Source organism: Corvus moneduloides, chromosome 19, assembly GCF_009650955.1.
Source record: "Corvus moneduloides isolate bCorMon1 chromosome 19, bCorMon1.pri, whole genome shotgun sequence".
Lineage (NCBI taxonomy): Eukaryota > Metazoa > Chordata > Aves > Passeriformes > Corvidae > Corvus > Corvus moneduloides.
Window position 1 is genome coordinate 6,774,114 of NC_045494.1, and position 24,220 is coordinate 6,798,333.

The 24,220-nt window shown below is 48.1% G+C and overlaps 2 protein-coding genes across 2 annotated transcripts in view; one reads left to right on the plus strand and one right to left on the minus strand.

Moving 5' to 3' along the window:
- Positions 1-15,090, minus strand: part of ACSF2 (acyl-CoA synthetase family member 2) — a 35,907-nt gene extending 20,817 nt beyond the window's left edge. Inside the window, exons 1-10 of the mRNA XM_032129076.1 lie at positions 14,901-15,090; positions 9,347-9,542; positions 7,473-7,601; positions 6,455-6,508; positions 3,799-3,917; positions 3,431-3,593; positions 2,927-3,022; positions 1,872-2,020; positions 1,192-1,283; positions 42-118 (exon numbers count right to left, since the gene is read on the minus strand). Coding sequence (XP_031984967.1) covers positions 42-118; positions 1,192-1,283; positions 1,872-2,020; positions 2,927-3,022; positions 3,431-3,593; positions 3,799-3,917; positions 6,455-6,508; positions 7,473-7,601; positions 9,347-9,542; positions 14,901-14,989 — 1,164 coding nt within the window. The 5' untranslated portion in view covers positions 14,990-15,090. The remainder of the gene's footprint in view (positions 1-41; positions 119-1,191; positions 1,284-1,871; positions 2,021-2,926; positions 3,023-3,430; positions 3,594-3,798; positions 3,918-6,454; positions 6,509-7,472; positions 7,602-9,346; positions 9,543-14,900) is intronic.
- Positions 15,091-18,806: 3,716 nt separating this feature from the next.
- On the plus strand, positions 18,807-23,147 carry LRRC59 (leucine rich repeat containing 59). Its single transcript, XM_032129046.1, has 7 exons — positions 18,807-19,083; positions 19,436-19,495; positions 20,013-20,171; positions 20,478-20,582; positions 21,131-21,203; positions 21,639-21,812; positions 22,347-23,147. Exons 1-7 carry the CDS (start codon positions 18,979-18,981, stop codon positions 22,589-22,591), a joined length of 921 nt encoding a protein of 306 aa, XP_031984937.1. The 5' UTR covers positions 18,807-18,978; the 3' UTR covers positions 22,592-23,147.
- Positions 23,148-24,220: the final 1,073 nt, after the last annotated feature.

Genomic DNA, 24,220 nt, shown 5'->3' on the forward strand with positions numbered 1-24,220 from the left:
TCTCACCATAACAAACACCCCTTGCAGCAACCACAACTCACCACAAGCTCTGGCATGTGCATCTTGGTGATAATTGTCCTCATGATCTCAGGGGGAACAGGAGAACCTGCAATGATTCCTGAAAGAAAGAGGAAAAGACCTTGGAAACCAGCTATTTATTCCCAGGAGAGGTCCCTCAAATGGTTCTGCACTCCCAGATTTAATGCTGACAAGACCTGTGGGATACACTGGTTCCTGTCAAAATACTTCCTAAATGTTTTTATACAGGTCCTAGTTGTTCTAGAAGCAAAGGCTGCAACAAGGCCAATTTGCCTTTCTCGACAGGAAAATACTCCATAGCACAAACCTAGTCCAACCTGTGGTTCCCCAAACAAGGAAAGATTCAGAGCAGAAAGAGGCACAGTTTTATAGTGGGACAAACGCTCCCATAGATCATCACCATAAAACCAAAAACCTTTCCTCCTGCCTTGCACAAAGCAGCCCTTTTGGGAGAGGGCAGATCCCACTTCCACCTATTCCAACCTAGGATGACAGAGCAGAAGAGGCAGGTAATATATGGGTTTTGCTGGGGAACTGGATGAGACAGGATCATTTTGCACATAGCAGAGATGATTAGATAACCTGCTAAAATATTTCCTTATGCTCCAGCACTACCCTCTCTCCATACTGTTACTGCCACAAAAGGACTGGTGGTCTGCGCAGCTATTTGCAAGGTGGGCTGTGACAAGAGAGGAAGCTCCAGCACACGGTATCACACCCTCCAGTACTGGGATGAATGACTTCAGAAACGGGCAGGAAACTTCGGGTCAGAAAGAGAAATCTGAGCATGGCTCTGCTTTAGGGACCGCACCAGCCTGAGGCACAGAAAGCATCTGCTGCCACGCGGTGGTAGTTGGAGAGACAGGAGTCGAGGAAAATCAGGCTGTTCTGACATCTCCCCTTGCAGCTAAAATAGAAAGGTCCTCCCTTAGACTGCCTTAAGATGAACGAGTGCTAAAATACATAATGATGGAAGGACTCGCCAAGGAAAGGAAATGTAGCATCAAATTAACAGGAGAAACATAAGGCTCATGCAACTAAATTCTTCCCACCAGAAGAGATGTTTGCTCACAAAACTTGATACAGCCTCCCAGCAGGGAACCAGGAATATCCTGGTTCTCAGGATTTTTCCATTTGAGTTTTGGGACTTACCTCCCCGGAGAGTTGACAGGTCATAGGAGTCAAAGTCTGGCTGGGAGAGCATGTCTATGAACATGGTGGGCGTGCCGAGGAGGAAGGAGCATCTTGAGGAGAAAGGGAAAAAAAGGCAAAGCTGCAGAGGTGGAACTGGAGGTATCCCCAGCTCAGCACCCATCCCATCCCATCCCATCCCATCCCGGGCTGCAGAGCAGCAGCATGGAAGCAGGCACAGCAGAGTTGCTGCTCAGCAGCACACACAGACTTACATCTGTATAAAACAGAGACACAGGTACATGTATACTGCAGACACAGCAACAGCTCTTTTGTTTCCCAAGCTATACTTGAGGAACAATCTGGAAACACAACTATCCCAGCAGCAGAGCTGGACTTGGAAAAGAAGGGCAGGTGTTCAGATGAGAAAACACTGCAGGCACAGCAAACCAAGACACCACTATGCTTCCCAGACAAAGCCCTGTGGTGACATGAAGGATCCCTGAATTTTGGGAGGAGGGTGACACACTCCCAAGCTGAAAAGGCAGATTTTGGCTCCTGAAGTGCCTGTGCAATTGAGTGCAGCAGCAAATCTTCCCATCGTGGGAAGGAAGAGCACAAGCAAGGTCCTGGCAGGTGGGGCAAGGGAAGAAGCAGAGGCACGAGGCCAAGAACTGCTCCTTAGCAAAACAGGCTCTCACTTCTCTCGAGACACGGCCTCCAGAGCAGCCTTGCCCTCGAAGCTGGGCGATGAGAAGATGCAGGAGGTGCCGTGCAGAGCCATCACCATGCAGCCTCCCACCGATGCCAGGCAGTGGTAGAGGGGCACAGGGAGCCCACAGCGACTCTCCTGGGATCAACCAGACAACAGTGAGGAGAGAAGACCTCCCAGGGCGTGTCCAGCCCACCTCCTTGCTGAAGAGCAAAGATCTCAGCAGAGACATTTTTCCTGATCCACGTGGCTGGAAATCTGACATTCCACTGTGTTCCTGTTAGGTGAAAACACAACTGGCACATCCTACCCTTAATAAAAATCAGTTTGGGAAGTTTTAAATGTCAATATTTCATCCTGTAATTTTGCAATGTCTCTTCTTTGCTGGACACCTTGGTCTGGTACTGCTTATACATCATATGCCAAAGCAGACGAGTGGGAGTGCTGTGAGAGGCATGAAATACGCAGGACTTGGCACATGCTATTCATTTTACTTTGTTTTTTTAAAAACACCAAAGGCTCTGAAGACTGATTGAAACAACTCATCTATGCTCTGGATCAAAGCTGATATGTTAGAAATAAGTACTTCAGAACTTCAAAAGAAAATATTTGTCTTTAGCAGTTTTTAAAAGAAACCACAAATAGAGAGGTCGAACCCTGATAAGAGTTATAAGACTGTAAACATGACATGAAATGAAGTCATGTAAATCAAATTAAAACCTCATTCAACAGAATTCAAAGCTAACATCCAGAGTCTTGTAATTATTCGAAACGAGTATTCACCAAAATGAAAAGTGATTAATTTCATGTTTTTCTCCCACAAAAAGATAGCTTTTTTTGCCTAAAAAAAAAGCTTCACATGAAACTAAAATGAAACATCAATGAATTCCATTGAAATGCAAAATGTTATGCATTAATATCCCTCAGTGTCATTTGCAGCAAAACATCCTGCCCCTTCACTGAGTAAACACCAGCATTCTCCACACATGTGGTCTCTCTGTTGCAGCAGAGGCCTCCCCAAACCCCATTCCCACCAAGACCCACCTGGTTTGTGATCCCCAGCCTCAGACCAACCAGATTGGCATTATTCACAATGTTCCTGTGGGAGAGGGTGGCTCCTTTGGGGCTTCCTGTTGTCCCCTGGAAGACACAGGGCATTATGCAATAACACCACCTTTTCTGAGGGTGAGCTCAGGGGAGGTTCCCCAGGCAGACTCTGGGCTGATCTTGCACTGTTTTCTCCTATCAGACCTGGGAGACTGTTTTTACTTCTTTAATAGCACCTGAATCCCAAAAAATAGCCCAACTTCAGCTGAACAGAATTCACCTGGCCCTGTCTCATCTCCATCATCCCTTGACAAAGGGCTGAACAGAAAGAATGGAAGAAGGGGAAATGCTAGAACACTTCTTCCATCCTACTGCAGAAGCTTGAAGCTTGGTCTCAGAGGGAAATAGGAAGAAAATGTGATGTGTGGCATTGCACATCTCTTTCCCCATGTCCCCAGTGAGGAACCCAACCCCAGGGCATGGAGCCAGCAGGGCACCTACTGAGGTGAACTGGATGTTGATGGGCTCATTGCAGGACAGGGTCTGCTGCACAGCCCTGAGCTGCTTCACGTGGCTGCTGTCCCCAGCCTGCATCACTTCATCCATGTGGAAGGTGCCAGGCAGCTTCGAGTCACACATGATGACAATGGACAAGTCAGGTAGCCTGGCAGAGAGAAAAATACCATCAACAGTAACAGAACAAGGAGAAAAGTGCCCAGGTCAAACCTCTGGGCCAGCCTAACTTGTTCTCTTCAGATGAGAGCCTCTGTGGATCCTTCTTCAGCAAAGCCCCTGTTCTGCAGCTGAGGGACACAAGGCAGGACGTGGCTGTGAGGTCAGTGCAAAGACACCACATGTTCCTAGCTCACCTTTTGCTCTTTATTCCTCCTGGACTGGATTTTTCTAGCTCAGGACATGACTGTTTTAGAATATCATAGTATTTCTGTGTTTTAAATTGAGTGGGGAACACCAGTGCCTGACAGCCAACCTGTGAAGGGAGACAGAAACTCATGAAAAGTCACGTTGGGTTGATGGTCAGGACATGATAAAGAGCAGCCACCACCAATACAGGAACAACATCCAAGGACAAAAGCAAATGAGCCCTTACAGTTGTGCATTCCTAAAAGCCCCCAAAAGCAGGGCTGTGCTGTCACTGCACACCAAGCATCCCCAGCCTGGAGCCAGCTGTGCAGCCAGTGCTTTGCTCCTCTCCACTGAGGGATTCAGGATGATTTTTGCTGGTCAAGAAAGCAGAGCTGCAGCCTAAGGTTTCCTCCTTGCCCAGGATCAACACTCTTCGTTATGGGCACAAGGCAAACAACTGATTTTTCAGATTATGAGTCTCAACTAACAAAAAGCCCAGTCCCAAAATATGAAGAAATAAAGAAAGCAAAAACAAATTAATTTGTGTTGTTTTGGAATGAGCATTTTTGAGGAACTTTGGAAAAACAAGGAATTCTAAAATCTGCCTCTAAGATCAAGCCAAGATTTTTTTGTGGAATTCTTTTGAGCTGTTCCTTTTCCTAAGATTTTTCCACCTCTTTTTAAAGCACTAGCTATTTTGAAAAATTAAAACATTTTTCATTCAACCCTTACATTTACATAATCCCAAAACAAAGCACCTTAATTACTCCAAGAATTTTTTTTCTCTTTCAGCAGAGGAGATTTGCTGAATTTGACCCAGATTTGCAAACTGCTTTCATCTTCCAAAAAATGCATTAGTGTCAAATAAACTATTTACCTAAATGATTTACTCAGCTGTTCTCATTATTTTCCCAGAGTCCGAGAAATAAGGAGACAAAGGCTACGCCAATAAATTATTTGTAAGTACCCTCTGGGCTTTGTCAGAAAGGAAGATAAACATTTGCTCTATTTTCTGGAACAGGCTGCCCAGAACCCAGGGGACTCAGGCTGTTTTGGGCCTCTGCAACTTTTTACTATTAGTTCCTTCAAACTACGATTCTGGTTGAACCAGCTCTGAAAAATAGATGCTACATGAGGAGAGGAGCTTGAAGGGCTGATGCTGGACAAGATAAGAGTCTCTGGTTGGGCCTCTCCCACTTGGTCTCAACCTGAATGGCAGCAGACCTGTCTTCAAAGAATGTAAAATATGAAAACTCGTCATCAGTTTGCTTTTACAAAGCCCTGGAAATACAGCAGGAATCCAAGGAATGCTTATTCCACACATATTTCAATGTATACTGATGGGACTGTACAGACAGACAGGATCCAAAAGGAAAAGCCCTAAAATCTCCAGAAATTTTGTTATGCAAATAAACAAACACAAACAAATCCTTAGGGTGGTGAGGAACTCCAGAGATGCCAGTGTCAAAGGTGCATAAAAAACTGGGAATGCTGGCAAATCTGGAAGGGCAAGACAGGAGCAATTCCCAGTGGAGCTGAAGCACATTTCTGCTCTTACCCCATCAACATTCCAGATTACACCAGAGGAGAAAATCAGAGGAGATGGAAAGGAAAACCAAAGCCTTGCTGGGGAAAAAGGGAAGAACTGAGTTGCGCATTCCAGCAGGAAAGAGAAGCTCAAGGACATCCACACCCTGGAAGAGATGGTGCTCTGCTGCAGCACGGGGTTCAACCCCAATGAGAACAGGCGTGAGCAGCGGGACTGCTGAGAGGATTAAATGAAGGATGAAACAAGAATTCAAATTGCAGCCCAACAACCCAATTACAGAGTTACTGATACAAGAGAAAAGTTGCTAAAAATGATCCACTTTCTAAGTAAAACAGTAACTTGGATGGTGCTGGGAACATTCAGAAGTGGCTCCCTCTCTTCTAATATCAGCCTTTGATTTATAGCTGAACAAACCACAGTGAACAAATTAGCTGCTTAATCTTAATTTTTAGCCATCAAATGTTTAATAACCTGAATTCCTCATTATTTGAGCAAGGGAGCCTGAACAGTTTAAATTGATCAGTGCAAACTCAAACCCAGGCAGGTATTCAAGGGTAGATGAGGTGGCAGGATCAGACAGCAGAGAGATGTTAAACAGTGGCAATACCTAGGACTTAAACCATCTTAAATCCAAGAAGGCCAGCCAGCCTCAGACAAACCTGGGAAGGAGAAATCAAGCTACCAAGTAGACTTGTGCTTTCTGAGGTTAAAATGAGGTCCTTTCTGAGGTTCTACTTTCAAGGCTGAGATGCCAGATGGTGATTTTTGCCCTGAGCAGGGGGGGCAAAGAGGAGATATCTAGTCCTGCATTTTTTCCCTCATCCCATGGTAAATGATTGCTGGCAGGGGTTGTGGGTTGCTGTAGTACTGGCAGTACCTGGCTGTTAGCAGACAGAGAGGGATGAGAAAGATGCAGCAGTTTCCATCAGACAGGGAGGCAGCCACAGGGAACAGCAAGAAATGTGGCCACTGGATTGCAGCTTCAATCCCTCTACACATCCACCACCAGCCCTGATCTCCAGCCAGCTCTTCCCATACACTCAAATCTTAAGCAGCTCATCTGCACCACGTCCCCAGCACCCCCTGCAGCAGACAGTCCGTGCCATACGAACCTTCCTGAGCACAAACTCCAGCTCAGAGGCCTGGTAGGCTGGATTCACAGATACCTGAAGAGCAAGAAACAGGAAGTTTGATCACCTTCTTGCCTTGAACACCCTCCCCCCTAGCAAAGATTCCAACAGAAAAGTTGCCCCAGGGTTAAGCCACACTCAGAGCCCCTCCTCCAACACAGAACTAAGAGCTCACCACCACAGGGATTCCACATTCACAGAAAAAATACCTGAATTCTGTGTTTGTGCACAAGAAAACAATTGCAGAAGAGGTTTATGTGAGGTCACATAGTCAAAACAGAGCTTCAGGAACAGAAACCAGACCTCCTGTCTCACAGGAGTTGATCCAATCCACTAAACTAGATCAAAACTCTTGTGCAAGTCAGGTTTCTTGATGGACAACCATGATAACACCTTCTTCTACTCGGCCCTCCACAGAGTGGCCACTGGAGTTAAGTTCACCCCCAGGTTCCTACTGAGCCACGCTCTTCCACCCTATTCCTGCAGACACTGGAATGAACCAGGATGGAGAAAAGGAGCAGAAGGCAGGGTACAGACCTCAGCACAATGCACTGCCTAAATAAGGTGTATTTTGGTCATGTTATCAAATCAAAATTGGCTTTTATGGATGTGCAGTCTGGACTAGATTTTTAAGTGAGCATTTGTTCCATGGAGCAATACATTTGGAAGGGATCCAACCAGCTGGTAACCAGTTAGGACAGCAACATCCCACATAAAAATGATCCTGTAGAGAAAAGCACATCTCCTCCCATTAACAGCTGTTGCAGGCACTTTTTTTGCTGCTCCTCCCTCTGCAGTCTGCTTCCCTACAGAGTGGAGGACAAAGATGCAGAGAGCTGCACAGACCTTCCTTTAATGCTTGATTCAGCTATAGATGACGTGCCAGGTAACGGCACAGAAAAAAGAGACAAACTTTATTCTCCAGTATTTCCTATTGCTTCTTGGACTCTATTTCCTTTCCCAATAGATTGCTAAGACCCAGACACAGCAAACTCCTTACCAGGATGATTCCTGCCTGGGCAGTTGCAAACTGCATGAGAACCCACTCGTATTTATTGGGTCCCCACATCCCCAGCCGGTCTCCCTTCCGCAGGCCAAGGGCCAGAAGTCCGGCTGCTGCTTGGTCCACCTGAAAAATACAACACAAAAGCCTAAGGATCACACACAGGATGCAGTGGGGATTATTGGTCTCCAGGCACTGCTTTCTGGAGAAAAAGCATCTTCTTTGTAACTGAAATGCAACAGAATGTATCTCCCCAGAACAGTCCATCAGCCCATGGCTGCAGCAGCTTCTGAGCCTGGAGCACAGATCAGCCCCTGCTCAGCAGGTTGACTGAAAGCATAAAAATAACAAACCTGGAACAATACAACAAAGCAGGAAGGAAATCAAAATAGGCAATTATGTTGTTGCAAGTTACTTCTTGCCCAAAGACTATTTATTGCCAAGTTCGTCATCAATTCCACTTAGGACCAAGCCTCACCCATATGCTGGGCCCATCCACATTGGTGGATCTGCTTCCCTTCTGGCTATCACTTACTTCAAAAAGGATCTGGATGAAGAAAATTCTATCAAGTGATTTTTGACCAGGGCTCCTGTCCTCAAAAGTCCTGTGAGGAGTGACTGGGGAAGCTGGGGGGGCTCAGCCTGGAGAAAAGGAAGCTCAGGGGGGACCTTTTGGCTCTGCACAACTCCCTGACAGGAGGGGGCAGCCAGGTGGGAGTCAGGCTCTACTCCCAGGGAACAGGGGACAGGATGAGAAGTGGCCGCAAGCTGCACCAGGCTAGGGTCAGGCTGGACATTAAGAGGAATTTCTTCACTGAAAAGGTTATTAAATATTGGAAAAGACTCCCCAGGGAGGTCCCTATCTCTGGAGGCATTAAAGAAATGACTGGACATGGCACTCAGTGCTCTGACCTACATGACAGGGTTGTGTTCGGCCAAAGGCTGGACTCGGCCTTGGAGGTCTTTTCCAACATGAATGATTCTGTGATTCATTAACTCAAATTCAGCCACTACATTAACAACTACTTTATTTTGCAGGATCATAAGCGTGTTTCAGGTGCACAAATGTATGTATAAATACTGTGAGACATTCAGGAAATGTTTTATAGTTTTGTTAAGTTCACAAATGAATTTATAAAATCTACCTTGTAGGAGATATGAATTTGAGGAACGATTTGATTTAGTTCTGAATTACAGCCCACTTCTTAAAATCAGGGTGAACACAGCTAACCTTGTTTATCTGAATGAATGTGACCAAAACAATAGTAAACCTAAAAACAAACAAAACCATTTTTTCCTTTCAAAGATCATATCATACATTTATTAGAAACCTCACAGGTAGTTAGTCGCTCCATTCCAAAACCAGATAAACATATATTTGTATATGCACACATACATACACATAGATACACCCACACACATCTGTGCTGATGATACTGAGCCCTAGTCCTTGACTTTGTGCATTGCTTTCATGCTTGGATAAAAACCTTCCCCACACTCAGGGCCTCTGATAGGCAAAGTGACTAATCCAGAAGGTGGAGTCTACTCCAGTAGAGAAACACACCATAACACAGCCCATAATCCATCAGATAAGTGTGATAATTTTTAAGTATGAAGGTTCATTATGGGATATTCAACGAGCATTTTGCATATGCCACTTCCTCCCTGCCATGCCAAGGTTCTGAGGAGGATGAAGGCAGCACTCACCCGTCAGTGTGTGCTGGAAATGCGCTGTTCCCTCTGCACCAGGATGAAGGTCCACCCACACACAATTCACCTCAGTCCTGAGCTGAGCAATGAAACTGTTTCCCATTTCTCCATCACACCTGCTGCTGTCATCCACTCACCTGAGGGGTGAACCAGGCACTCACCTCCTCTTTGAACTGAGCAAACGTCTTCCGAACCCCATCCCGGCAGAAGACCAAGGCCTCACGGTCGGGAAAGCGCTCCACAGTCTCCTCCAGGCACTGGCCCATGGTTTTGTCAAGAAGAGGAATGTCTGAGGGCCCCTGGATGTAGCTGCTGGTCACCTTGGGGGACACGGAGGGCATCCTTGTGTGCAGGGCACTGGGAAAGAAAAGAAGAGGTTGTTTAAGATAACCTGTCATTACAGTTCTCCCCATCTGGAGGGATTATCAGCCTGCCAATGACATCGGGAATACCTCATGCACATTCCTGCACCAGTGGGAACCACAGGCAGATGCTTCAGTGGGTCAAGATCAGGAAGACTTCCAAGAGGACTTTGAAAGCTTATGCAGTGGCTTGGGGCACAGGGACAACCTTGGTACCCCCCAGGGCACCCACATGTGTGTCCACACCAGCAGGCAGAACAGGCAGAGCCTCCATTCCTCCATGGGAAACCTGGTGGGGAAGGAGCCTGCACCAGGCCTGCAGAACCACAGCCTGCTCCTACCATCACTCACCTGCAGTGAAAACTACTCAAACATGTTGGAATGCCTGGACAGAATATGAGCTCTGCAGTTCACTGAGAGATGGCAATTGGGTTTGGTCTTTCAGCAACATTAAAAGGTATAAATAGCTGAGAATTAACAGGATCAAACCAATTTGTAGGTAAGTTCTCCCAACTGACTGAAAAGAGCAAACAAGTGAGAGAGAATTAAAATTAAAGAGGTCAGTCTCCGAAATGATCAGCAGAGAAGAGTCTGATCCTGCAGAATTAAAACTGTTTAGAAGAGATCAGAGAAGTTGAGCTGTAACTGAGGTGTCTGCAAAGGAAAGGTCTGTGTTTACAACAGCAAGCAGCTGTACACGTCCTCTCTCTGACAGCTGGAATGTAAAGAGTTTATGGGACTGAAACAGCATCAATAAAACAAGGAACTACCAGTGAGATGAAGGGGGAGAAGAGCAGAGGCAATACCACAGCAGGGAGGAGATGGCCCCCACTGCAAATTTGGGACAGAGGGGGAGGAGGAGAACAGGGATGGGTTTGAGAAGAGCAGTCCTGGGCAGGGCAGGAGCACTGAGAGGTGCTGGAGGCCAAGAGGGAGGCCAGTGAGTCAAGAGAGGCAGCAATGAGAAGATGTGGTCAGAACAATAGGGAAAATCATTTAAAAATCATTGAGGCTCTCCCTGAGGTCTGATCATCAGTGGAAATGCAGCAATCTCCCCTCAAACCACAGCTCCTGACCATCTGAGTGCTGCAGTTCCTACCTTGGTTTCTTTCTCCATCTCCTACAAGCCTCTCTCTGCTCCAGCAGCCACCTCCCACCATGCTGTCCTCCTCCCCAGGCAAGCCCCCCATGTTCTCTGTCCCTCCTCATTTCCTCTCTGCCTTCCTCCACCACTTCAGCTCCTCCATTCCGACATTAGGAGACAACCAGGAGGGACAGGGCTAAGGGACACTTGTAAGGTGCATAGAACAGAGGCTGTGTATAATTCAGTGTATAATGGGGAAATCCCTGCCTTAAAGAAGAAAACCAGCTCAGCCTAAACTCCCATCTACTACGGGATCAATATTCTACAAAGACTTGGTGTTACTGCCCCAAAAGATTTGTTTTTCTGCCCACAAGAAACAAGTCTGAACAGGGAGTTACCTCCTACATGAAGTGAAATTCAATATCCAGAGAACAAAAACTAGATTTTACCTTCAGGGGAGTACTGTTCCAAGAGACAAGTGAATTACCTGACCCTTTTCCCCCCCACTGCTTTTCAGCAGAGGGAGAATTGTGCAAAATCCCATGGGCTCTGTTCAGACATCCCTCCTCACCGAGCTCTTGGGCAACTCACATCAAGGCTGTAAGGCTGCCTGAGGAGGAGAGAGGACAAGTGCTAAACTGAGCTACCTTTTATTGTTTGAAAACTCTTGGGCAAAGCATGTAGATAAATGAGGAGATGAAAGAAAGCTCTGAAGAAAGGCCTTTATAAACATAAGTTCTATAAAATAAAAGGTAGAAAAAACTCTCCCTAAAGCAAGGGGAGGATGAATGCTCCTGGGAGAGCAGTAAAAGCCACCGGACCCACAACCACTTGCTGGTTGAAACAGCGACTGGAGAAGTCCCTGTCCCGTCATAGCTCACGAAGGCAGATGAGGAACCCTCAGGCTGTTTGTTAAAACGTTTAATGGGGCCAGCCATACTCACATCTCCCTCAAGCCGAGTAGTCTCCAGTGTCAGCAGAGCCCGTCTCTAACTCCCCTGCCTGGGAAGGCCTGGAGCGGGCAGGGAGCAGCTGCTGGCCTGGTTGCATAAGAGCTCTTCCCCCAGCAATGTCTCAGGGGGCACTGGGAGCCAAGCAGGCTCAGCACTGGGAAAGATAAACAACAAAAGACCCTCACAAAAAGAGACTGAAGAGGGGAGGAAATACTACAAAATTCAGATTAAGAAAATTCAATCAGAATCCAAAGTGTCCAGCTGAAACAGTTTCCTGCTCTGCAGTCAGCTTTCAAAGAGGTACTTGCACAACCCTGCATTGCCAATGAAAAGGGCAATCTTACACTGTCATGTCTTGGCAAAGCATTACACAGATCAGGCTCTCTGGGCTTACTATCTCAATATTTTCCAGACCTGAAGAGCCAAAGGGTTTCACTGACTTTTCAGAACCAGACTCTTACACTAAATGCAAGAAGGCACAAAGCTCCAGGCTTCACGGCTTGGCTTCCTCCCTACCCCCAAACATGAGGATGAAAGTGCATCAAAGAGCAGTAAAAGATATCATTACAAAGCCACATGCTCCAAAATACTGAGAAAACAGTGCTGTATTTCACAGTGTGAACACAGCTTGCTCTCAGAGGTCCCAAGCATTCACATTTTCAAATGAAAGCATCAGCAGTACTGAAATTAGAGGCTAAGAAGGCTAAGATCTCTCATGCTCATTACTCAGAGTCACTGACTCCTCTCAAAGCACTAGCTCACATCATTTCTTCAAATGCATTCAAGCAAAATTCTCAGCTGCCATCGAGTCTGAACTCCCCAAACTCTGGTCTGACATTCACATGTGCTTCAGCATTTCTGTAACACAGTGGCAGAAGTGAAAGGTGTGAGATAAAACACAGCAGCCTGTTGGAAGCACTGAGGGTCAGGAGTGGAATAAAGGAGGCAGACACAAGATATGTTCATTATCAGCAGCATCGTGCCGGAAATCACATAGGGCTGGTCTCCCTCCTGCCTACAGCCAGCAGCGAGTGTATGTATCTGATCTGAGAGAATGTTATCAAGAGACCTCTACAAAGAAAGAGTCCAAAGGATTTAGAAATAATCTCTGTGTTCATCTTTGTTACACAAAACAAGTAATTCACCCTTCACCTGTTCCTACGAAGCACTGGTGCTGCTGGAGATAAAATCAGACCAACGGTCCGATATTACGACAGCTCTCATTTCCCTGACTCAGCCGAAGGAGAGCAAATAAAACTCTGCTTGCTCTTGGGTGTCAACCACGACTTTTGGAGAGCACATGCCTTTTGTTAGCAGCATGTTTCAGCAGCAAGACAGCCTGCAAATGAGCCAGCCTCATCCACAGGCTGTCCCTGCAAAACTCCGGAACCCTGGAGTTCAGCAACACAGCTGAACAGAGAGATATCAGAGATGAGGGAAAAATGCATCCTCTTCCCTGCAAAAGGCAGGGGAGCAGCCAAATCCCAGCAACCCCAGAACTCTCCTGCCTGATGGCAGGAAGCAGAAATGATCAGACTGAAGCAAGCACTCTGGACTAATCCTAGGAGCTGTTTGTACTTTTCTCTGAACAGCCCCAATCAACAGTCTGGAGTTGTTGGTATAAGATAACCAGCTCTGTTTTCACCTTTAACTCTTTACCAGTCTCTACAGAAATTATCAAAAGGGATGAGAGAGGAATGCAAGGCAGGGTAACCTCCTGTCCCCTTTGCAGCGTGAAGGACACTGACCTGCTCTGTGGTGCCATCACCTCTGCACCTGTGGGAAAGACCCTGCCCTCCCAGGGCTTGGGAACTGTCCTGACTACAGAAATCATACTTGGAATGGTTCACAGATTCCTCTGCCAGTTCCTTTGCTCATGGACATCTACCAGGAGCTTCTCTCCTCAAAGCAAGAGCTTCTGGGTCTTTTGTGTAATATGACTGCAGTTAAAGGGTGCTGCAATTTAACTCCACTCTGTTCTCATTTCCTCTTTAATCTGTTGACTAAAGAGTTAACCGGATTCTTACTTCTTTTTTTGTTTTGTTTATTTTTCTTTAAGGAGAGATCAACTTCCCTGGGTTTTCAGACTCCTCCTGCAGCAACTTTCTAGTTATATTTTTCCACTGTGCCTCTCTGCTCTCTGCACTCTCCCCGCCAAAAGGATAAACAAGCCTACGAGCAGAATTTAATAAACTTTTTTATAACATTACTAGAAAGAGTTTACTCTCTAAGTACATGCTCTCTTTCTCCAAGGGCTTTGTGTTCCTGTCCCTCAGTTTCAATCCTGGGCTGGAGTGAGCTGCAGTGAACTCTCTATCATGCTTCCCTTCTGATCCTATTTCCTAAGAAAGCTTTTGAGAAGGCAATCTTCACACACCCATGATGAAGCAGCTTCAACCACCTCACTCCTAATGTCAAACCAGCTGAAAAGAAACACCCAAACCCTGTCTGTGAAAAACAAGGAACCCACCACCCCGTTCTTGGAATTGCTCACTGGAAGTCATTCATCCCAGTGATTATTACTCTGAATATCAGCTAAACCTTCAGAGCCTGTCCCAAAGCCAGGTGCTTCCCATTGCTGTTTTTTCACACAATCTTGCTCCAAGAGGCAGCACTGAAGAAAAGCAAGGCAAAGAACTTGCCTGATTTCCCAAGCCCCAGAGCTCCTTGGTGTCCTGGACCTGCTGTGTCACCCAGCACCCTGGGGGCTGCAGGACCACAGGGGGACAGGGACACTGACTGCAAGTCAGAGCCCTGAAGAAGGATGGGGAAGCCATTTGTTACACTTCACATTGCTGCAATCCGGATGGAGCTGCTGCTCAAAGTTCAGCCCTTGCCGTTCGTTCACATCCCTCCGCCCACCGTGCAGGGCTCATCCCTGCCCCAGGCCCACTCCCAAGCTGGGGGGAAGCAGATCCAGGGGATGCAGCCTGCCTCCTGCCACTTTGGAGGGGTTTTAGGGTTAACCAAGAGTTACACACCGAGATGAACATGCCCTCCCTGCATGCAGCCACTGGCCTGGCCGGACACCCACAACGCCCTGCAGCTGTCCTATAGCCCCTGTCCCCCATCACACATGGTCTCCACATATCCTCTGCAGCCTCTGTGCCCTACAGCTCCCCTACCCCAGAGCCCTCTGCCTCCTATAGCCCCCATACCTTCTCATCCACAGCCCCCCTGTCCTCTATAGCCCTTATTCCTTCTCATCCACAGCCCCCTGTCCCCTATAATTCCTACCCCTTATAGCCCCCAGTCCCCTACAGCTACCCATCCCCTATAGCCCCACAGCCCCGCACCCCCTATAGCCCGCACCCACCTGCCTGGCGGGGATCCCGGCGGCCCGCCCGCCCGGCGCAGGAGCTGCAGCCCGTGCCGGGACAGCGCTGCCAGACGGGCCGTGGCCATTCCTTCAGCGGCGGCAGCACCCGAGCACCCGGCGGGACGCGACCCGGCCCGTTCTATCCCGTCCCGTCCCGTTCCGCCGCTCGGTGCTCGGGGGCGCTGCGCTCCATGGCCCGCCCCGGCCCCGCTCCGCTCCGCCCCGCCTGCGGCTCCCCGCGGCCCCGGGACCCTTCACCCGCCGGGAGGAGGCACCGGGGGACGGGGAGCAGAGAAAGCGCCCGCCCTGCCCGGTCCGCGAGAGGAACTGGAGGCTCAGAGGGAGCCCCCAGAGTCCCGCCCGGGCACTTGCCCCGTCCTCTGCCGGTCCCCATCCCAAGCTCTGCGCTGCAATTCCTTCCCTGTACATTCCTACTCCATTATTTCTTCTTCCCAGCCTGTTCCATCAGCCTGACACAACCACTGTTACACCCCGAATGAGTGGAGATGGACTTTGGTGCAAGAAAACCACCATCATTTGCCTCCACTTACCTCGTATCACTTGGTGCCCAAGCCCTGTGAGTCACCAACTGGCCTCCAGCCCTATCCCCTCAATGAGTTATCAGTTAGCACCCCACTAATACCTTTAGACACTCCCTGTGGAGAAGAGACCAGCTGGGAACTGCAGAGCCGCTCCAAGGCTGGGCACGCTGAGACCTCCTCACCTAAGGGCAGAGGTGTGGGCAGGCACCAGGTAAGAAGTGTGGTGGTGCTGAGCTCTGCAGCAGCACTGATGCTGAAGAGGTGACACAGTGTATCCGTATCACATCAAGCACAACACGGAACAAGGGCATAAATATCAACCTCAGAATGACGAATGTCAGACATCAAAGCCAAAAATGCGCTTGTAATGGAGTGAAATACCAACTGCCACCAGACCCTGGTGTCTGACACTTGCTTTTAGAAACAGGAAGGATTTTCCCCGATGCGCATCTAGTTCATAAGGAATTTGTTTGGTGACAGCAGTGACAATATCTTCTTTGGTAGGGAAAGGGAGATTTTTCTTTGAAATGTGAAAAATTTGCCTTGGCTGCAGAGGGAACACAGAGATCTTCAGAGAGTCTGGGAATGGTCTCTAACCCCAGGCTGGCACGGCCAGCTCAGGCCCAGTAAGGATGAATAGATCACAATTAGATCAACTGTGTTCATCCCACTTCCCTCAGCATTTCCTGCTCCCTTCTCCTTGCTACTGTGCTTGCAACCCCCAGCAGAGTGCACAGATGTGCCTCGTGCTATGCTTTGCCTGTCGTGTGGAGCTTCAAAGTCTTTCTAGCCTACATGCACAGATACCTCTTCAAGTCAGTCCCACTGAACTCAGCAGCGAGGTGAGTTTCTGGATTCCCACAGGGGATGTAAAGCTGTGTGACTTTTGTGGCCAGAAGTTGTTCTTCGACTGATTTGGACAGAACAGAGCAATTGTCTTTGTGCTGATGAAGCATCAGAGCGCTCGGTGTTGTATAACCACGGGGAAAAAATTGATTGCAAACCTTTAATAAATAAAAATAAAGATGACTTTTAGCTTGATCTTACCACATTATGATCATTAGCCCAGAGGGTGAATCCTGGTTAAAGAAAGAATTAAACCAAGAATTATGCAGAAAATAATGTGACCTTGACATTTGCGTATGTTTGTTTGAGATCAAGGCAAAGGATGCCTGAAGCAGTACCATTTCATACACCATTGCATAAGGTACCATTCCTTTCTAATCCAGATTTAAAAATCTGCCTTCATGATAATCACAAATAAGAAGGGAGGTTTTGTAACCCATCTACACCCCTGTTTTTTCTAGGAGCCAAAGGCTCTTGGATTTGTGCAAACACAGATTTCAGTCTCTGTAGCACTGCATGGACAGAGACCTTTCCCAGAGATGCAGATGGTCTTGCTCAGGCCCCCTCAGAGCCCCTCTGGGTTTTGTCCTCCAGAGCAGGACTGTATTTGGTGCCTCCCAGCCATGGAAGGGAACAGCACAGCACAGCACATCACATGAGTCCCTCACTGCCTCAGGGTAACAAGGGGATCAGCAATCAGCTGCTTCCCTTGGAGATCTGGCAACGAGAGGCTTCCCTACCATTCGCTGGAGCAGGTCTTCTCTGGCCTTTCCCTCCAAAAACAAACATTGTGAAAACTGAGGGATGGTAGAGATTCTCAGATAAGTAGACCTCGCTCTTCTCAGATGAGGGCTCTGTAATTTCTTCTCACATTGGGAGGAACAATGACATGCTCCAAAAACTTCCATAATCTCCTGGGCAGGAGCACCTCAGCCTTGGGCAGACTTTATTGTAGTTTCTGTGAGGAAAATCCTTGTGCACTGTTTTGAGGTGCCTTTGCTCAGAGAATCGTGTGGCCTCAGTTACCTCAGTGCTGAGTTAATGCTGGTTTCTGGGTGTTGGAAGAAATTCACTGGCAGCTTAAAAACAAACTAATGCATCCACAGGGCAGATGCACTGCAGTAGTGAAAACATCTTTGCAATGTCCCATACATACATACATAGCACAGAGGTCAGGAAATTCATGGTTAGTCCTTGCTGTAATCCCATTACCGGGTAACACTAATTTGGTTCTGCCTCAGGCTCTTTCCTCTTTCGCTGACTTTCTCCACAGAGGATTAGGAGAGTGCTCTGCTCCTGTGGCACTGGAGCCTTGGGAGCAAAGCAGGAATATCCATTAAGCGTTCCTCCTGTGAAGAGACATTGTGGAGTAACAGCCCAACTGAGAAGGAATTCACCCCTTGGATTAGGGAGACTGTGGAGAGACTGAAGCAGCTGTATCAGATATTGTAAAATGAGGTATGCATCACTGGGTTTCTGTTGGGATTATTGGCCATAAACCAGTTGTTTCTCTGTGGGGAGGTGTGTGACTGGTGATGTGACTGGGTGCAAACCTCACCCACCCATGGGGCTGGGCTGGGAGTTCTCCTTCCTTCTGCAGGGCTGTTTCATGTAGCCCAGATCTAAACTCCTGCCAGCCTGGCCAGGGTCCCAGGGCTGGTGGGACAGCTGCAGGGATACCCTGAGCCGTGCCAGTGTGTCCCAAAATAGGTTCTTCCACCCAGTGTGCAAGAGGCCAATCCACACCCAGAGTCGAGGTATTGGATTTATTTACAGTTCTGCACTGGATAGCAAATCCACAAAGCCAGCATGACGACTGTCAAAACTTTTCACTATTTATATATTTTAGCAAACAAAGGCATTAATGTTTATTTGCTACAAGTTACCTAGTTCTCATATTAATTAGTATTCTATCTTCCATTGGTTAATGATGCTCTCGCTTCCCATGCTAATTAGTCCACAGGCTTGGTCTTTCTCTTCTTTTGGGTTGGTGGGTTCCTTGGGTCTGTGGCCATGAGGAGGTAGTCACAATCTCCCCCTGACAGAATTACCTTTTACCCGCTTGGAGCTGATTAAACCCAATTGCTGAGTTAGCTTTATAAGTTTCTTCCTTATCTTGGGCATTCTGCCAAATGTCCTAGTAGCCCATAAATCCTGCATTCCTTGTGCCCACTATCAGTAGTACATCCTTCTTCCCAAGCTTTGTTAATCTCGCACTAAGTCTGAGATCATTGGATCAAGCCTTAAAACTTAACAAGGCAATTCTACCAACAAGTAATTCGTCTTTTTAAGACAGCACTTAGACCTTATTGGCTGCTCTCTGCTTCGGGGACTACATCTCCATTCTTGTTGCTTAGGTTTGAAGGTATGCAGCGATCAAACATCAGATAACATCCCTTCTCAAGACAGTTTTTAGGCGTTTTGCGGCGGCGGTGCCGGTGGGGCGGTGCGGCCCCGCTCCGGGCCGGCAGCGGGCGCGCTCGGCCCCGCGGCGGCGGCGGCTGGCGGGGCCCGCGCGGACGTGGCCGCGGAAGTGGGTGGCGGGGCTGGGCCGTGCCACGCCGGGACGGGACGGGCTGGGTCGTGCTGAGCTGTGCGGAGCTGTGCTGAGCTGAGCCGCTCCGAACAGAGCCGCGCCGCCTCCCCGTGCCGAGCCGCATCCCCCGCGGGCTGCCGCCGACGGAGCCATGTCGCGGGGCAGCGGCAAGGGGCTCAGCCTGAAGGACAAGCTGGACGGCAACGAGCTGGACCTGAGCCTCTGCGACTTGAACGAGGTGCCGGTGCGGGAGTTGGTGAGTGTCCGGCTGCAGGCCGCCCGGCGGGGGTGGGTACCGGCTCCCGGTCCCCGGGAAGGGGCAGCGTAGGAGAGCCAGATGTGCTGGGAGGTTGTGACCTGGCCTCCAGGTATTTAAAGCAGTGAGGTTCTGTGTCCCGCGGGCCTGGCAGCTGCTAGTCATTGCTGTCCCGGGATAAGAACCGCCTTTGGACTCAGAGATGGATCCGGAGATGACGTGACTTCGGAGCAGCCGCGGGGGATGGACAGATTGATGCGGGAGAAACCGCAGAGGCCGAAGCAGAACTAGCAGGTGTCAAAAGGGCTCAGGTGACGCTCCATGTTCATTCAGTGCCTTATTTTTCTTTCAGGCCGCTCTTCCAAAAGCTACTATCTTGGATTTGTCCTGTAACAACCTGATTTCCTTGCCGGTAAGGTGCTAGAGAGCCTCCGTGAGGATGAGTCTGCTGGGAAATATTTGGAAAGATAGCTGGTGCTTCAGTAGAGGCTCACCAAGAGCTGTGAAACTGGCACTTGCCCTGCCCTGGGGTGGCTGAATGACTCCATTGTCAGTGACAGGTCAGTGCTGGCAGTAGGTTTGGCTGAGGCAGGAGAGAGTAAAGGGCTGAACTGTGTGAAGATTGCAGTACATTCCTGCCAGAGCATCCCCAAGTGAATATAGAGGAGTTTCATCAGCAGTGGAGGCTCGGGTTTGTTCCTGTCATATTGTCATCCATAACCTTCTCGGTCCGTCTTACCTGTCCCGCTGTGTCTCACCTCCATCTTCCAAGGCAAAGGAGGAGAGCAATTTCCCTCCATCACAGTCCTGTCATAAGTCAAGGATTGTGCCTAATGCGAGGTGCAGGCTGTCTCCACGTAATTCCCACTGAGGTTCTTCCACAAAGGTGCTGACCAGCTTTCTCTGGGTTTTCTTTGTTTGGGTTTTAGTCAGACTTCTGCAGTTTGATGCATCTGGTGAAACTGGATTTGAGTAAAAATCGGCTGCAACAGCTGCCCTTGGACTTTGGCCGCCTGGTCAATCTGCAGCACCTGGACCTTCTAAACAATCGCTTGGTCACCCTGCCAGTCAGCTTTGCACAGCTCAAGGTAAAACTGTTTGCTGGGCAGTTATGTAAAGCTTTGGGATGCAGCCCAGGGTCTTGTGATCCTGCTCAAGTTGATTTCTCTGGTAAAGCATCCATCCTGCTGACACCCATTCCAAAATTCAGCTGGCTCTGCACCGCAGCTCAGTGAAAATCCTCTCAATCTATTGAAAACATCTCTGCTCATCTTCTGTACCTGTTTCATTCATATGAAAACTAAGCAGTTCTTTGCTTCTGCTTTGGATCTCTTAGAGATCTCTAAGAGACTGCTGTGCTCTTACAGCCTCCTCTTTGTTGTGCCTTTTTGCAGAACCTGAAGTGGCTGGATCTGAAGGACAATCCCCTGGATCCTGTCCTGGCTAAAGTGGCAGGAGACTGTCTGGATGAGAAGCAGTGTAAGCAGGCTGCTGTCAAGGTAAGGAGTCTGCTTTTATTCTATTTTTTTTTTCCTTTCATGGCTTTGCCAGTGATTCTTCCTCTGTTTGGTTAGCAAGCTGGGCAGCTGCTGCAGGAGCCTGGAGTTTCTTCAGGCAGCGAGGTGCAGGTCGACTGCACTGACTCCACTACTGCTGTGCCCGTGGAGAGCAAACACCTGGCAGAAGAGGATGCTTCTCCATTGCCAAGAAAGTAGAGGCATAATCAGACGTAATAATCCGTGCTTGTGCTGATAGTACAAAAACCTCTGGAGAAGTTTTGGCAAACATAAATAGAAATGTTTTGTGATCCTTTGTATCATCAAGCACCAGTTTGCCACATTTGTTTTTAATGGGAAGATCTGTTTTTTAACAACAGAGACTCACATAAGTTGTGAGTTTTTTTCAGAGCCGTAGCTGTAGGGATAAGTCAGGGTTGGGGGTCAGTCCCAGCTGCCTGTCCTCAGCCACACTCCAGCTGTCCTGTTCTGAACTGACTGTGCCACGAGGCTTCTGCACAGCCCTCAGGTTGTTTTCTTGGCCCTTTAAGGTACTGCAGCACATGAAAGCCATCCAGTCCGAGCAAGATCGACAACGGCAGCGGAAACTCCAGGCAGAGAGAGGTAGGCACAAAGAACCCCCATGTGCTGTCTGCTGAGGACAGCTCTTGGTCTCTAACACACCCAAACATTCTGATCTCTATGTAACAAATGGCCATCTAACACATACTTGTGGCCACCCAAACCCAAAGTACTCAGGGAGTAGTAGGGTAAAAGGGCTAGAGGGAGAAAGACAGCAGGGGGGTAACTGTGTGATTTCTTGGCCTGAGAAACAGGAACATCTCTAGATGGAATGTGCTATAGGTTACCTATAAAAACATTAAAGAAAAGCACAGTAAAATGCAAGGTATGTAATACTAAATAAAATTATTAAAAAGAGGATAGTTGTTTAATTGGTTTCCAAGGTTTCCTCGTTCCAGTTGGGATAATAAGGTAATAAGGAAAATGGCAATGACAACCCTTTACATAAAAGGGAAAAATCTTGCTGTTAACCCCCAGAAATGGAGAAGAAACGTGAAGCAGAACAGCGAGCGAAGGAGGCTCAGGAGAGAGAACTGCGGAAGCGAGAGAAGGCGGAGGAAAAGGAACGCAGAAGGCGGGAGTACGATGCTCAGAAAGCTGCAAAACAGGAGATGGAAAAGAAAACTAAAAAGGAAACAGTGCACACCCGAAGTAAGTAGTGTCCATTTTGGGTGGGATTGTGTCAGGTTTCATCTTCATCAGATTTTGATGCTGCCAGAATTGCTTTCATGTACCCAGGTACTGGGAGATGGTGGGAAAGGGTAGGGGGGAACCTGTAGGAGTTTTAATAAACTGCTGCTGTGCCCTTTTCCCCTTTGCCTGTGTTCCCATGAACTGTGGAGCTACAAGTCAGGAAATTCTCCAGCTGTTCCTAATGAGAACTTCCCTCCACTCATTTTTTCTTAAGTCCACTGAACATTTGCGTAATCAGATCTTGTGCAACACAGAGGTGCTTTACACCCTCTTCACTGCTGCCCATGAAACTGGATCTGAAACTTTTCATCCTAAGAAGTTAAATCCTGCACATCTAGTTATTTATCAGAGCTAAGTGATGAAAATTCACAACAAAAGCCAACTGCAGTAGAGGATTAAGTATCTTACCTGAACAGTTTGTTTGTGAGCATAGCCTGTCAAAGATAGTTGATTAATTCCTCACATTCTATCCTGTTCATGTTCTCACTACAGAGCCGGCCTCCAGCTCCCGTCCCTCTCAGCCCCCCCGGCACAAGCCCTCGTGGTCGCGGTCGGTGCTGAGAGTCCTGCTCTTTGTGCTGTTCTGCATCCTCTGTACTCTGGCTGCCTGCAAGCTGACGGAGCTGCAGCATCAACCTCTGTGCGTCAGCGTGAACACCCTCTACGAGGATGTGGTGGCTGCTCTGCAGAACCACAAAATGCTGCAGAACATGCTACAGCACAACTCGCAGCAGTGATTGTCCTGGATGGGCACTTGCTTCGTCAGCATCTCCTTCCACCATCTACGCAGCCAGAATTCCTATGGAATTGTGTTCTGATGAAACTGCTTTGAACCAGTCAGCGTTGGTTTGCTGGTCCACTCCACAGAGCAGAGCTATTGTTCAAACCGTCTTTGTTGTGCATGTCTCTCAGTCGGCCTGTAACTCCCATTATTTGTGCACGTTAACCTAAAGTTGTTACCACTCCTTTCCTCCGAGTGGTGTCCACCAGGATTGTGAGGTACAGGAAGCTGCCAGTCCATAGGAATGGGAACAAGCAGCCCTTGCATCACCTGGGTGAGAGCTGTAGCTCTGAGCTGGAGGTGGAAGGTTTTTAATACATATCCATTCCTTGCTCTCATTTCTGTTCGTGCTAAAATTGGTGGTATGGCTGTATGGGAATAATACACTAAGGCCCCACTCCAGGACCAATTACAGGTGTGTAGGATGGCTGTGCATCCCTATGTTGGAGCGAAGAGGCTGATGGGCTATTGAAAGGAGCTGAAAATTTTCAATACAACAGTTTTCACAGCAATTTGTCTGAACTGGATGTTTATGTCGTTAACAGGGTTTTAACTTTATTTAGGCCTTTTGGGAACAGCCACAAATTATTTCTGAGTACATAGGAATAATTCCTGCCTGCTGCAGCAGCAGCACTGGGTGGCACTGTGGGAGCACTGCTGGCAGGAAAAGGGAAGCCTCGGGGCTGGGGGAAGGCTGGGAAGTTTGGTGGTTTGCACCTCGAGAGAAAACTCACCTCTGCAATGGTCTGTGAATTATTTATCATTTCCTTAGAAATTATTTGAAATTAATTCATTTTAAATTTTCCTTAACCCCACCAAGCAGAAGTTTTTCATATCCTTAAGGGCTTTGCAAGTACTAAAATGAAGTGCAGGTTTCAGAGAATATCTGTGCTACAGACTCCACTGAGACATCATACATTGGTCTCCAGAATCGCTCCCTCTTCTCATACCTGGGATTATTGCTGCCAGGAGCAGTGCTATGGGGAAATCATCTGCAGTGGTTCACACCAAGGTCACTATCACAGCAGTAAATCTTCACTTTTCTGTAACCCAGTGATAAGACTGTGGTTCCCTGAATATCACACAGGAGAGAGCAGCAGCACAAGTATCAGATAAAAGGAAGGAAGAGCTGCCTCTGCCTTAGCAGGGTGCATGTTTTCAAAGCTTCCTTCAAACAACTTTAAGCTTTAATTTGGGTACCTAACTCACCCCATTCTGTAAAAGATCTTCCTATCCAGAAATGTTCAGGAAAACGACAAACAACATCCAAAGCAATGTTTTCTCCACGCAGCCCTTCCTGCCAACATCCAGACAAGTGTTACATAGGTTGGTGAGTGCCAGGCTTATACAATTTATAGATTCAGGTCAGCAGCACTGCTGGCCAGGCAGGGCTCCTGCTGGATGCCTGGAACAAGCAGGGCAGGTGGAGATTTTTTCCACTGGAGGCAGCAGGGTTCCAAAGAGTTAGCTTCCACACATGGGATGCAGTTTAATTCTCTGAGCACTCATCTCAGTAAGTGCTGCTGTCACAAAAACCCTCTCAACTGTCCTTGTGCGCACACAAGTGCTGATGGCTGCACTGACA